Source organism: Enoplosus armatus, chromosome 20 (genome assembly GCF_043641665.1).
Source record: "Enoplosus armatus isolate fEnoArm2 chromosome 20, fEnoArm2.hap1, whole genome shotgun sequence".
Taxonomy (NCBI): domain Eukaryota; kingdom Metazoa; phylum Chordata; class Actinopteri; order Centrarchiformes; family Enoplosidae; genus Enoplosus; species Enoplosus armatus.
In genome coordinates, this window is record NC_092199.1 from 10,917,948 (window position 1) to 10,931,421 (window position 13,474).

The window sequence follows — 13,474 nt, forward strand, 5'->3', positions numbered from 1 at the left end:
GTGTTGCCATGAACAAATGGAGAGGGTGATCCCGCTGAGCTTATGTGGGCAAACACTCAGGCGAGACTACAACTCTCTTCTATCTGGGGAAAACTTAGTGTAGTGTTGAATTTGGAGAAAAAGAGGGTAAAAACAGTCAAATGGTTCTTTTTTCCCCCGTCTGCACAGGCCGTCTATCTTTCTAGTCAGCTCCTGCTATGATTGCTCCCTCTGATTGAAGTTAATCTTTAGCCAACAAGTGCTTGATGTTTGTAGGAAAAGGAGTTGTCTGTTTCACCCCCTTTCTGAATATTCATTAACTTGATTGGCTGTTTAAACTGTTTGTCTTTGCACTTTAATTGGTCTGAACACTCATCAGTCAGTGAACATGTTAATTTCTTATTTGGACGTCACACAAGTTTTCCTTTCTCTCGTCCCCTCTCTGCTTTACTTTTCTTTAGGTTGAGACAAAAGTGAGACTTTGTGATTAAAAGAGGTGATTAATGTGTTCCCTTAGCCTGTTTGTGTTTGGTACTTTGAGCTCAAACACGACTCTTCCTGATCCAACGTCTTGTTTTCTCTTCTTTCTTTTCCTGACACTCTTATTCCTTTCATCAGGCTGAAAGATTGACTGCACGTCAGGAGCGTCAGAGAAGAGGAGGGACATGAGGGTTTGATTGAGGACACACCAGCTGACGGAAGGAATGAAATAACTCAGCCATTGTGAAGATGTTTTCCTGATTATCATGCTTTAAACCAATATATATATAATTATGACGCCAGTGTCAAAATACACATGTATATATTTATGGGGTGTTTTTGTCTTTTTCTTAAGGTCAAAAACCATGCAGCAATTTATCTGCATACAAACACTGCAGAAGTGTGTACTTGAGCGTGCTAGTCAGAAATGTGACAATAATATATAAGATTTGAATACTGTGAGATTAGATAAGCATGTTCTGTGCATTTTGCAATGTATGCATTGTCAAGGTGAACTAGGCCGGCGTGTTACACACACTGCAGCTTAAGCTATCCTTGAAATGGAAGTTTGTTAAGGACATTTATGGATTTATTCAGACATAAATATATTTTGCTGCATTTGGTGGCCAAGATGAGTATGTGCCACCGTAAAATGTGATTTTCAGTATAAAATGTGTGTAAACCAACTGATCAGCAGGACATTACTGTTTTTTGTTCTTGTTTCGAGCCTGACCTTTAAATATCCAGCCCTCTAAATGAGGGTGTGGTAAAATGTTCTGCATCTTGCATTTAAGCTCTGGTTAAACAGATATTTCTGACTGATTAGACTTCCTGCTTCCTGCATCCTTTTGTCATGATTCAGTTAAAACACAAGACTAAAACCAAATAATAACAAGGTGGAGCTGCAAGGAGAGTCATTGTCTTAGTTTAAATGTACCTATAACAAGTTAACCTCCTTAAAGGATTCCATTGTTGTTACATAAACTAAGTAATTGCTGTGACCTTTTAACCTAACATATTATTCATAAACATACCAACCTTTTTAAATATGAGATTTTCAGTTTACAGTGATGAATTTATTATGCCACTACCACTGCTTACAAAACAAAGCTGATATACATTTATACACATATTTGCACAACTTTTGAAAAGTCTCTACGCTGTTTTATTTACTTTACAAAAAAAAAAATATTCTTAAAAATATTTTCATGGCAGATTTTTACATTAATTGCAAGCAATAGTGAATGTTCCTTGTTGAATGGTACAAATATAATTTTGAGGTACTTGAGTAATTTCATTTTATGGATAAAGTTGTTAAAATTAGCCCCACCTTCACCAGCTGCAACATCAAAATTGCTTATTGCAATTGCATAATTACATATTAATGAATTGATAACTATATTTAATGTAATACATATTATTCTGACAGCAGAATACCTCCAGTGGCTTTCCAGAAAGAAAATCAAACATCACTGCACCTTTAGGGGAGGATGTGGAGAGCAGAGGTCAAAGTATACATACACCTGTGTCATACTGTAGCTCAAATACCACCACTACACTCAGCCAGGACATGTATGACAGCATACCAAGGAGAATAAAGTTGTTGTTGTTGGCTGGTTATTAGTTACTGTAAAGAAAGAAAAGAATATTATGAAGAATAGTCAATTGTTCATTTTTAGCAAAACATCTGAAAAAAATAAAAAAAGCCAACATAATACAGGAAAAATACAACAACATTTTGGTATCTTGAAAGAAAGATTTAAGGCATTACATTTGGGCATCGTGGATGGAGTTCATTCAAGTGCGCCTGAGGTATTGAGAAAAACGGGTTTGAGTCGGGCGTGGTTGCAGTACTTTGCTGTGCCCATGAGTGGTTGAGGAGTGACAAAGCAAAAAGATAAATCAGAAAGACTCCAACTCTAACTAACTCTGTTAGTGACAGTACGGTATGGCAGCCTGGACAGCATGGATAGTCTTCATGTGTGCAGTCCTCACTGGGCAAGGTGAGCTTTTACTCTGAGTTACCAGTTTACTAACTATAGAGGTTTTGATCCAACTTTATGGTCACTTTCGAGGATGTAGTTAGTGGTGGTGCTGTACTGGATTGTATCATGTTGATGTTTTTCTTTTACACACAGTAGAGAATATTAAAAACACCTCTAACTATGATGTGAATATAAGCTTCATTAAGACAGGGTTTATTGCAGGGCTGTTGTATTGTAGAGCGCTAGCAATTAATGATTTTATAATTGTGGTAATTATCAATAATGAAACCACTCATAGGTTTGTTGTTTTTAAATGGGGACAGCCCTTCTTCTTATTGATATAACAAGAATTCCATTAGAATAATCCATTAGAAGGGTAGCATCTTAGCTACAGTCCTCAACAATGAAGACAAATCAAGCTTGGTTAACAACAAGAGGAAGAGGAAGAGGAAGAGGTACAAAATACAATTGTGGCATGTCCAGGAGGCCTGAATGGAAACTTCAGCTGTGAAATTCAAATGAAGAAAAGCCACCAGAATTTCCTGTAAAGTTATACAGCCTGTGGTAAATAATGACAGAGACTATTTCATTTTTTAGTGTGACTAATGGAAGACAGGGCCTTCTCTAGGGGAGGCCTGGAAAAGCACAATCCTGAAGCAGTCTCTATAGTGTCACCTGTCAACACACCCGCTGTTCCAATAACAATGTCTGGTCGCCCAGGAAAACGTCTTTGTTTATGTTGTGGACTTGAACATTAAGAGGATAAAGTGACAGACGTCAATTGAAAAGGAAAAGGTTAAAATCAAAACACACCTAAATGACAGACAAATGTGACAGAAATGAATCATGCAATATAAAACTGTACAGTGACTATTTAAAACATTAATTTACACTTTGCAGGTATCTGTTCCCTCAAGTGACATAAATCTCCATCTGTCACCTTCAATTTCTAAAATGCAGGAAATGTGTATATATTTTCATTGTTATTTGTTACAACCGAGCTCATTAGCACAAGTGTACTCTGGAACACTTGAAATGTGTTGCCGGGATCAGCTGCTGTTGCAGAACAATCAAACTGTACAGAGATGTGTGACCGTAAAACACACCGTCCGCGTTAAAGCACATCGTGTTCCATGGCAGAAATCCAATAAAGCTCCACATCTAGTCAATTTCATTTCATCAAAATATTGTAGTCATGTGCAGGGATTTGAAAAGGTCTTCGTCCACTTTGACCACGTAACTAGAACTCTACTGCCACCATGTGTCTGTAGTTACTCATATCTGCTACACCATTAATACTCCTATTCATGCTGGGTCTAACAATTAAACACACACACACATTGAGGCATATAGACGTAAATAACTTTTTTTGGTCTCTCTTTCCTACAGGGTCAAAGGCTCAGGGTAAGCGCAGTCACATTTCATATGTTCCATACTGCCATGTAAATGTTTTTGTTGATGTAAAAGCTCAGGAGATGCATTTTAACAACAATGTGAACAACTATGAATAAAAACAGCTACAACTGCAAAACCTTTTTAGCTTCACACACGAATCAGCCTGACTTTACTGTATATGCTGACACGCAGTTGTCTTTGCTCTGTCAGGCTGTGGGTTGGCACCTCTGAACACAAGGATCGTGGGTGGTGAGAATGCCACTGCTGGCTCATGGCCCTGGCAGGTCAGCATGCACCTCAGTGTTCACATCTGTGGTGGGACCCTCGTCAGTGACCAGTGGGTACTCACAGCAGCCCATTGCATCCCGACGTAAGAGAAAACTCATCAGCTCTTGTTTCGTTTCTTGTGCTTACATGTCTCTGTTACAAACATTAGAGGCCCTCACATGTTCAAAGCATTTGTACTCAAAAAGGGTGCGAACATACATCAGCATTACAGGAGTCTTTTCTTTCTTGGAACAGCAGAATTTGTCTTTATCAATAATGCCTCATCTTAAAGTATCCAACCACACTGCATCGCATTTACCCCAACATATATAACCAATACCTTATCGCACTTAAAATTGTGCTGTACCTAAACATGCACTTCTGCATTTTAAAGGTACAAAATACAACTGCAGTTTACAAATAACTCACTATACTGTTCTGTCTCTGAAGCAGACCAGGCTGTGTAAGCGAGCATGCTATCCGTATTGTATCTGCTTCTGCAAGTTCTGATCGGCCCAGTGATTTCGCTGGCGTTCAACTGAATTCCAGTGCATGACTGGATGTCCTGCCACACACATTGTTAATCTAACTCACAGAGAATTATGATTATTGAATTGACTTAACAATCATAGCAACACTTTAACTGGAACTCAATGTTCTCCACAAAAACATCCCACTGTGCTCATGTGTGTTGTTTGCAAGTATCTCCCAAGGGAACTTTTGGATAAATGCAGAAATACTCTCCTGGGATTATTTAGCAGGAAAAAGGTTGGGTTATCCTGCAACATGAGACTGTGATCTGTATGTGCTGATTTACAGTTGATTTAATTAATCTTTATTTATTTATTCTTTTGTCCAGAACCTCACCTCTTGGATGGAATCTGTACTTCGGAAAAGAGACTCAGACTGGAACTAATGTTCATGAGGTGAAACGCACTGTGTCCCAGATCATCGTCCATCCTGACTACAACAACACCTTGTTTAACAACGATATTGCCCTAATGAAGCTCAGCAGTCCTGTCAATTTCACTGACTACATCAGGCCTGTCTGCCTGGCAAGTAACTCCAGCCAGTTCCACAACTCCACTCCCTGCTGGGCCACCGGCTGGGGCAGACTTGGAAAGGATGGTGAGTATCCTGTCAGGCTGCACTCGAACTTCATTTCTGTCAGGGCCTTCTTTGTCACTTATTCTTTCATTTCTGTTGATTGCTAGTTTGAGCTATAATAAAATGTCTGTCTAGCTGGGCCGGACCTTATAGCTAACTAGCGATGTGGCCCAAGGTGCAGCAATGTCAGTCTGTTGGACCACCACTTCGGTCCAGACTCCAATATCTAAACATCTATTGGATGGATTGCCATGAGAATTTGTTTCCGACACGCACAGTCCTCAGAGGATGAATCCCACTGACTTTGGCACTTTAATTTGTCCAATAACTCATCAGCCGCAGGCGTACCTTATGTTTAGTGCTAGTCAGGAAATGTTGGCATGCTAACCTAAGATAGTAAACATACCTGCTTGAACATCAACATGTTAGCATTGTCCTTATGAGTATGTTAGCATACTGACATTAGCATTTACCTCAAGCATAGCCTTACAGAGCCGCTAGTGTGGCTGTAGGCTGTAGAAGTTGCATTCAGACTGAATCAAACGCCAGTCCTCCCATTCATATTTGAATGTGAATAGTCAGTTTAGTCGGGTACAGGGTGTATTGTCACATAAACAAAGTAGTGTTCATACAAAGATATTCTCTTGTTGGGATTTCCTCACAACACGAAAAAAACCATCAACCTACAAAAGTTATTTTAGTTAAAAGTGCCACCACCACCAAAAACAACCCCCTTATAAATGCGCAAAAGAAGGGAAAATAAACACTGTGTCTTCTGATTTCATGCTCTCTCTCGCTCCCACAGAGCCCTTGCAAGCCTTTGACTCACTGCAGCAGGTTCAGATTCCTGTCATTGGAACAAAGCAGTGCCGTTGCAACTACCTCCCCGAACCAGCAGCAAACATCACTGACAACATGATTTGTGCCGGGCAAGAGAATAAAGGAGCATGTCAGGTTAAAATAACAACCCATTGTTGTAATATTTAGAAAGGAGATCAACAGACTTTTTTTTTCTTCCTTGACACTCCCAAAATATGCTCCTACATACTCACAGAAGAAGTTAAAGAAGTCTTACAAACTTGTTGTTGTCAGTGAGAATGTGCAGGCCGAGGCAAGGCAACTCCAGTCTTATTCTGTGCATGTTACCAGCAGTAGCAATTAAATGTTTGTGTTTTGTTTCTCCTTTTTCAGGGGGACTCCGGTGGACCTTTGCAATGCAAACAAGGCTCAATGTGGATCCAGGCTGGCATTACCAGTTTTGGAGTACCCTGTGCCCTGGCTGATTTCCCTGAGGTCTACGCCCGAGTGTCTGAGTTCCAGACTTGGATTGAGGCTGAAGTGGCGGGGGCGAATGTTAGCTTTGTGACATTCACCTCCAGTGGCATCGACCAAGACAGCGGCTTTGTGTGTCGCAGCACAGACAATGCAACCACAGTAGCTTCCGCAGCATCAGCCGTTGCAACGGAGCTTGGATTCGTTGTCATATTAATGACAGTGTTCCTGCAGCACATTTTAGCTCTATAGCACAGCTTTGCGCAAAGAACTTCTCAACTTTGTCTTCTGTTGTGTGATGTTTTCCTTTTAAATCATGTAAATCAACGTTTTTTTTGCATTGCACTTTCTATTGGTGTAATTTGATGTAATTTATTTAACACATACATCTTCTGTGAGAAATCACTTTATAGATAATGTTATAACGCCATTCATGTTATCACTTGCACCGCAAAACAATTAATTAAAACAAATTAAAACAATATTTAAACAAATAATAAAATGAGGTTTGTTTTGCTCTATTAGTCACAATGGGTTGAAACCAAAGACTCTTTGGATCTGATTAAAACGAAAAAAAAAGAAAATAAATGGATTTTGTCTGAATTGGTACTGCTGGTATAGATATTACCGATAAATAATTAATGACTTGGCGTTACGTACAATCGTGAAAGAAATATTCAGATCCTTGATATAAAAATACTCAATTACAAGTGAAAGTCCTGCGTTCTAAATTATAGAGCCTTTAAATAGCAGCACAAAATGCAGTCTCACTATTGTAAGGCATTGTGTAGTTCAATCCATAATAATCCATCATATTTTGTGGTCATACCATTATATCTTGTATGAAATATCTTTTGAGACAGAAATCAGTAACTACACTACAGACATCGAATAGATGTGGTTTCAGTTTGGAAAACATTTTCCTGTAATGGGAAGTACAAGTTTAAGTTTAGGTGTCGCATTTTGGTGCTATCAATTCAGGTTTCATATAAAGTCCAAGATGTCTTTGGTCTCAAGTGAAGAGATATATTCAGTAGAAAGAAGTACTGATCTCTTATTTATTGGCTTTTACCATTTTCTTTTGCTAGTAAAAGTTATATTATCAGACTACAGTGGCTCCAAATTCTTACTGTTTTTTTACATTTGACCTTCAAATAATGTCGTGCAAAGGGAAGTAAAGCTCAAAAAGGAAGTAAAGCAGCATGTTAGGGTAAATATTTTATTCTAGGTACCAGTATAAATCATATACTGCACTTGGTGGACTCAGACCAAGGAAAAAAATAGTGTAATTTGTGCAAAAACAGTGTTTAAAAATAAAAGGTAAGGGAATGGAGGCAGAACATTTTTTCAGAATCTCCTCGCTGCAGCAACAACCCAAAGGAAAGTTTATTTTTTCCGTCTTTCTCTTTTGCTTTCTATCAAGATGCTGTAAAAGTGCTGTTCACTAGTGGAGAGGCAGTTCCATAGGTGGTGCCTGAGAGGATGGCCTTTTCCATGGTGATGTAATAATGATGGGAAGAAGGTGGAGAGGGACTTGGTGAGTGTCCATGCTTAATAAGCGTGGTTAGCCACAAACAGTGACTCTCCACCGGCAGTGCTGCTTCCAGAGGCAACGTATTTGCCCTGGCAGGCCAGGCTGTTAGCCTGTAAGAGACAAAAGGACAGTATTATTGAATGCACAATACAGTACTCTGTGTAACACGTCATTATATCTTAATATCATTGATGTCCCCTAAGGTAGAAAGTGTGATTTCCATGTCTTTTTTGATTATAAAGCAGGTCTGGGTGCTGTAAAAATACTGTGAGAGTAGGTGAAACGCACACGGTCCTTATTCAGAAACTGTCAGGACTTCCATAAGGTTGTGATATCACAACTATGCAGTCACGACCCTCAGCCACGCTGCCAGCAGGTCATCTGCTCCAGGCATAGCACACCCACCAAGTACAGGGACGCCCATCCACCTGCTCAGTCTGTCTAAGTTATTCGACCACTCTGCTCTGGACTACTCTTCAAGTTTTTGGAGGTTGTTCAGTTTGTTTAAAACAGCTTGTTTCAGACAGAGGGTGAACTGAGGGCCTGTAGAAGATAAATAAGGACTTTTTTTTAACTGTGAATCATGCAAAGCTACTCTAGTGGTGTCCCAGAATAAAAATATAGCGCTAAAATGAGCATAATATGGGACCTTTAACATTTTTATGTATATTCAAACCTACCAGAGCTCTCTTGATGAACTCATCCTGGCATGCCTTTCCATTCTCCTTCTTGCCGGCCCAGGCTTTGAGGGCAGAGGCCTGCAGGGCACGGCCGTATGAGAAGGTCAGGGCCCAGGGCCTGTGCAGAGGGCACTGGTTCATGGCGTTCAGGTTGATGGAGGCCTCCTCTTCACTCTGGCCACCAGACAGGAAGGTGATGCCTGAACAGGAAGAGCATGAGAGTTTAGGAATGCATGTCTCTTTGAGTGAATGTCATGCAGGCTATTCAATCAAGAATTCAATGTTTGAGGAAATAAGCAAGATTTTATAATTTCTTTGTCTCTGCAAAGTTTGCAAATGAGTCCAGCTCACCAGGGACTGCAGGGGGCACAGTGCGGCGCAGGGCGGTAACAGTTGCCATGGCGATCTCCTGGTTGTTGTACTTGTGTGAGCAGGAGTGTCCGGCGGTGACCATGTTGGGCTTGAGCAGGGTGCCCTCCAGGTAGACGTGGTGGTCGGACAGGGCCTTGTAGACGGCGGCCAGGACCTTCTCAGTGATGTACTGGCAGCGCTTCAGGTCGTGGTCGCCGTCAGGGAGAATCTCAGGCTCAACGATGGGGACGATGCCGTGCTGCGGAGGGCAGAGACAAAAAGAGTGACTGTGTTAACATGACTGGCAAGAAATAAGAACCGCAGTGGGGACATATGGTATATGATGTGTTTCAGTGGTTCTGATCTGGGTCCACTTTTGAAGAGGTTGTATTTAATTGTTTGAAGTTACAACAGAGACTACACCTGTGAGTATTTCAATTAGAATAGCATAGATAGATAGATAGAATAGATGTTAAAATGGCTCCTTCATCTCTCAGCGTGCAGTAGAAGTAGATAACACTAATATGATTTGAGAAAAAAAAGGCCTAATGGAATTCAATGGTGAGTTGGCATTATTATCTGTAACAACAGTGCATTTGAACTGCGTTCTGCGTTTTAGATATAAACTGAAACAAACATAATAGCCACACAGACTGGCAAAAGAATATGTTTTTCCAGTGATAACTTGTATGCATAGAGCTCCACACTGATTTCAGGATCTATCTGTTGTGTCTTACCATCTGGCAGATGCTGGCATAGCGGGCCAGGACATTGGCGTTCTCCATGATGGCCAGTTTTGAGGGAGTGGTGGGGGTGATCTTCAGCACACTGCGCCACTTGGCAAAGTCAGCACCATCCTTCTTGTACTGGGCGCAGCGCTCATACAGTCCATCGAGACCTGTGAAAAGGAGGGAGAGGACACACCAGATAAGTTAGACAAAAGTATTAAAAGATGTTGACGCATTGCTGTCTTTGTGTCGACACCCGTGCTTCGCTCACCCTGGGTGGTTGTCTCGCCATTGGTTCCGGCCAGGGGGACAACACCTTTGTCGACCTTGATGCCCACCACCATGCCTCTGTCCTTGAGGTACTGGGGGAAGGTCTTGCCATCGTCGGACTTCTGGTACATGGTCTCGTGGAAGAGGATGACGCCACCAATGCAAGGCTTGATGCGGTCATCAGCGGTGAAGAGGAGCTGGCGGTACAGCCTCCTGTTCTCCTCAGTGTTCTCAGCATTGATGCTCTGGAAGCGCTTGGCCACGCTGCCTAGAGGTTGCGGAGACATGAGATAGATAAAAGAACTGGATCCATGTGTGGACTGCACTGGTGTGTTTGTGTGAGCATTTGCAGACATTTGCGGAAAATGTCCAGTTCAGTTCTGGGAAATGTACATTTAAGCCAGTCATGATCATAACCTAACTATGTTCATGACTGTTTCACACTGGTTTTTAATAACGTCCTTATCACATGTGCAATTGCCAGATTTGTTGTGTGCTTTATAGACTGTTGGCAGACCCTTTAATGAGTCAATCTACATCCTTTTCAGATGACTGTTGGCCCTGCTAAAACCTCAAACTCTTTTTAACTACAGTATGAAAAATAAATTGATTTTCGTGAAATGATTTACCGGTGGACTCGTCTGCGGCAAGGATTCCTTTGCCGGGAGCAACGATCCTCTGAGCAATATCACTGAGCTCCTTCTTTTGCTCAGGAGTGAGGAAGGGGTATGCGTGAGGCATCCTGACTCTGTTTAGGAAGAGGAAGACAAAGGATGAGATAACAAGGTAAAAACTTGATTATTATTATTATAAATTATGCAGAGGGTAAAAGTTCAACAAAACTGCAAAGCTTGACATTTGAAGTTGTGGTTCTTCTTGTGAGCACATGGGAATCTATTTCATGAAAGAGGGGCGGAAGATTTGGTAGAATGTGTGAAGGAAGTGGTGAAACACAAGGCTGACTATATATCCTGTCTGTCATTTTAAACATCAGCTGTTGTCCCCACTGTGTGACTGCAGTTGTTGATGCTATAACTGCTCCAGTACCATAAGGCACTTGAGCTGGGGGTACACACGACACCCCAGGCACAATGTGCAGCGGCACAGGGGATCCAGTGTCAGCGAGCCCTCCACAATCCACTGCCCCACCCTCCACGTATCTGACCACCCTTGAAAAAATCATGACAAGCATGCGGATGACCTATTCCATTTTCTAGCCTCTTATCCCTGACCTTTTACTTCCCCTCCACCGCCCCCTTCCCTCCCCATTCCTCCTCCCTGCTCTTCTATCCCACACCTCCTCCACACAGCCCTCCCTCTCTCCCCTTGTCTGCGCCTGCACTATCAATAGGCTGGACTAAATATAAACAGCGTACAACTGCAAGGCAATGAAAGTGCTAAGGCTCAGCAACAAGGCATTACGTGAAAGAGAAACGTGCGGCTTCACACCCCACTGTTCAGACGTCTCGTACTCTACAGTAAGATTGATAACCAGACAGCCTGGACACATTTAGACAGTTTTAAATGGCCATTTACAAGAGCTTAGTCAAACCACTGAGTCACCACTGACTGCTCAGAAAGAATACAGTGGAAACTTTGCATCAGATAAAGGAGGGCGTAGCAGCAACAAGTGATGCACTGAAGACAGATGAGCTAAACGGCTCAGTAATAATGGCATCTGCTGTGCTGTTTAATATCATACTGAGGGTGAATTGTCATGCATAGAGTGAACTAGAGTGCAGGTAAAGCAATTCATTAGTGAATAGTGAATGTATGTTTTAGTGTATCAGACATCTGTAGGTTAAATGTGACACTCATTTAGCTCCAGCTGTCGTGGTAACCACAAATTTGTTTAAGCTCGAAGAATCCGTGAAACATTATATCTCCCTTATGTGGGCCATGCTTTATAAGAACAAAATATTCAACAGGTAGCACAAAAAGCCAATTAAAGTAATGTATTTTTCTCATAGTTGTCAATCAAACGTTCTGTTCTTTTACCTTTGAGGTTAGGAGGAGAGCTGAGAGAAGAGAGAGGGAGGGAGAAGATTCTGCCTTCGTCTGCGACAACCCTCCAGCCCGCTGGCCCTTGTATTTATCCTCCCATTGTGACCCCTCACATTTCAGCTGCCCAGCTATAAAAAGAACAGGACGCAACCAGAGATGGCCCGTGACATTCAGAGAGACTGGGGCCGGAGTAACATGGTGGTGAGCAGCCAGCGAAAGGGCAAAGAGTGTTTCAGTGAATGGCAGAGAAAGCGACAGAGTGAGGGACAGTTAGGGTGGGAAGTATAGGGGAACGACAAGCAGAAATGTGGTGCGAAGGTAGAGTACAAATAGGTAAGTAGATGGGTAGAAAATATTACCCCGAAATATTTGATAAAGAGCGACATGGGCAAACTAGCCTCACTTTGATGTCAGTGTTCTCTACATCCACCTTAAACAAAATGATGCATCTTCTAAGCACATCCCTGCACCGTGCACGTCCTAGTTTAAGGTATTTTTAATTACTGTATGTTGTAATGATTCAAAATTTCATACACTATTCATGTGCACTTAGTTTAAAATTTGCTGTCTCAGCTGAGAAGAGCATCTCAGCACCCAGAGGTCATTTGAAAGGGTATATAGAGGAAGATAACTTTGGGGTATCTGCAGGGTGTAGTAATAGCACACACACACACACACACACACACACACACACACGCTCACACAGAGGCTTTGGAGAGCATGTGACAACATTGCTAACCTGCCCTTAGAAATCTAATCCAGACGCAGCAACACAGTGTGCTGATCCTTGACCTTTTTGTGACCTTTCTCGATCGCCTTTGCTCGGCAGGAAAGGGTCAACTGCAGAGCTTGGCAAAGGTTGCACACGCATGCAGTCAAGTTGCACAACACTTATGAACACTATATGTGTTTCATTTTCTCACCCAAGACAAGTCGCCAGGAAAGCACAAGTCACACATTTGAAAAAATGCGAAATTTTTGCACCATGGCTGTGGGTGGTGCTGACAATAGCACCCATTATCACTGGTGAGCATTAAGTGGCTCACTTCCTGAACAGAGGCGGTGGACTGAGTTGTGACAAGGACACAGAATAAGCAGGGTCACTCGGTTTATCATCTATCTGGCAGGATGCAGAAATAATGTTTTTATAATTTAATGATGTCAGTTTTTTTTCTTTCAGATGAAGTCATGATCAAAGTAACGCTGAATACTGTCAGATGAGACAGTTTGGAGGAAGTCAAGCAAAAAGGAGAAATGGACCTTTTATTTTTAGTTTAGTTTAGTTTTTTTTCCTTGAGGAAGCTTGTCTGAAAGATACTTTGGTGAACAATATATCCGTGGTAGGGCCAGATAATTCATTCAGATGTGCATTATATGAAATTTGACTTTCTCTCTCCCCCCGGCTGGCACCAAATTGGCACC

At 41.7% G+C, this 13,474-nt stretch overlaps 2 protein-coding genes across 2 annotated transcripts; one reads left to right on the top strand and one right to left on the bottom strand.

Annotated features, from left to right (window-relative positions):
- The first annotated feature begins 2,355 nt into the window (after window positions 1–2,355).
- On the top strand, window positions 2,356–7,074 carry LOC139303848 (chymotrypsin-like protease CTRL-1). The gene is made up of 6 exons (XM_070927696.1): window positions 2,356–2,462; window positions 3,834–3,848; window positions 4,050–4,209; window positions 4,966–5,234; window positions 6,019–6,167; window positions 6,405–7,074. The coding sequence occupies exons 1-6, from the start codon at window positions 2,408–2,410 to the stop codon at window positions 6,735–6,737; spliced, it is 981 nt and encodes a 326-aa protein (XP_070783797.1). The 5' UTR covers window positions 2,356–2,407; the 3' UTR covers window positions 6,738–7,074.
- Window positions 7,075–7,690: 616 nt separating this feature from the next.
- On the bottom strand, window positions 7,691–12,139 carry aldoab (aldolase a, fructose-bisphosphate, b). Its single transcript, XM_070927695.1, has 7 exons — window positions 12,047–12,139; window positions 10,678–10,796; window positions 10,050–10,316; window positions 9,788–9,948; window positions 9,051–9,309; window positions 8,700–8,899; window positions 7,691–8,129 (listed from the first exon to the last, which is right to left on the bottom strand). The coding sequence occupies exons 2-7, from the start codon at window positions 10,787–10,789 to the stop codon at window positions 8,037–8,039; spliced, it is 1,092 nt and encodes a 363-aa protein (XP_070783796.1). The 5' UTR covers window positions 10,790–10,796; window positions 12,047–12,139; the 3' UTR covers window positions 7,691–8,036.
- Window positions 12,140–13,474: the final 1,335 nt, after the last annotated feature.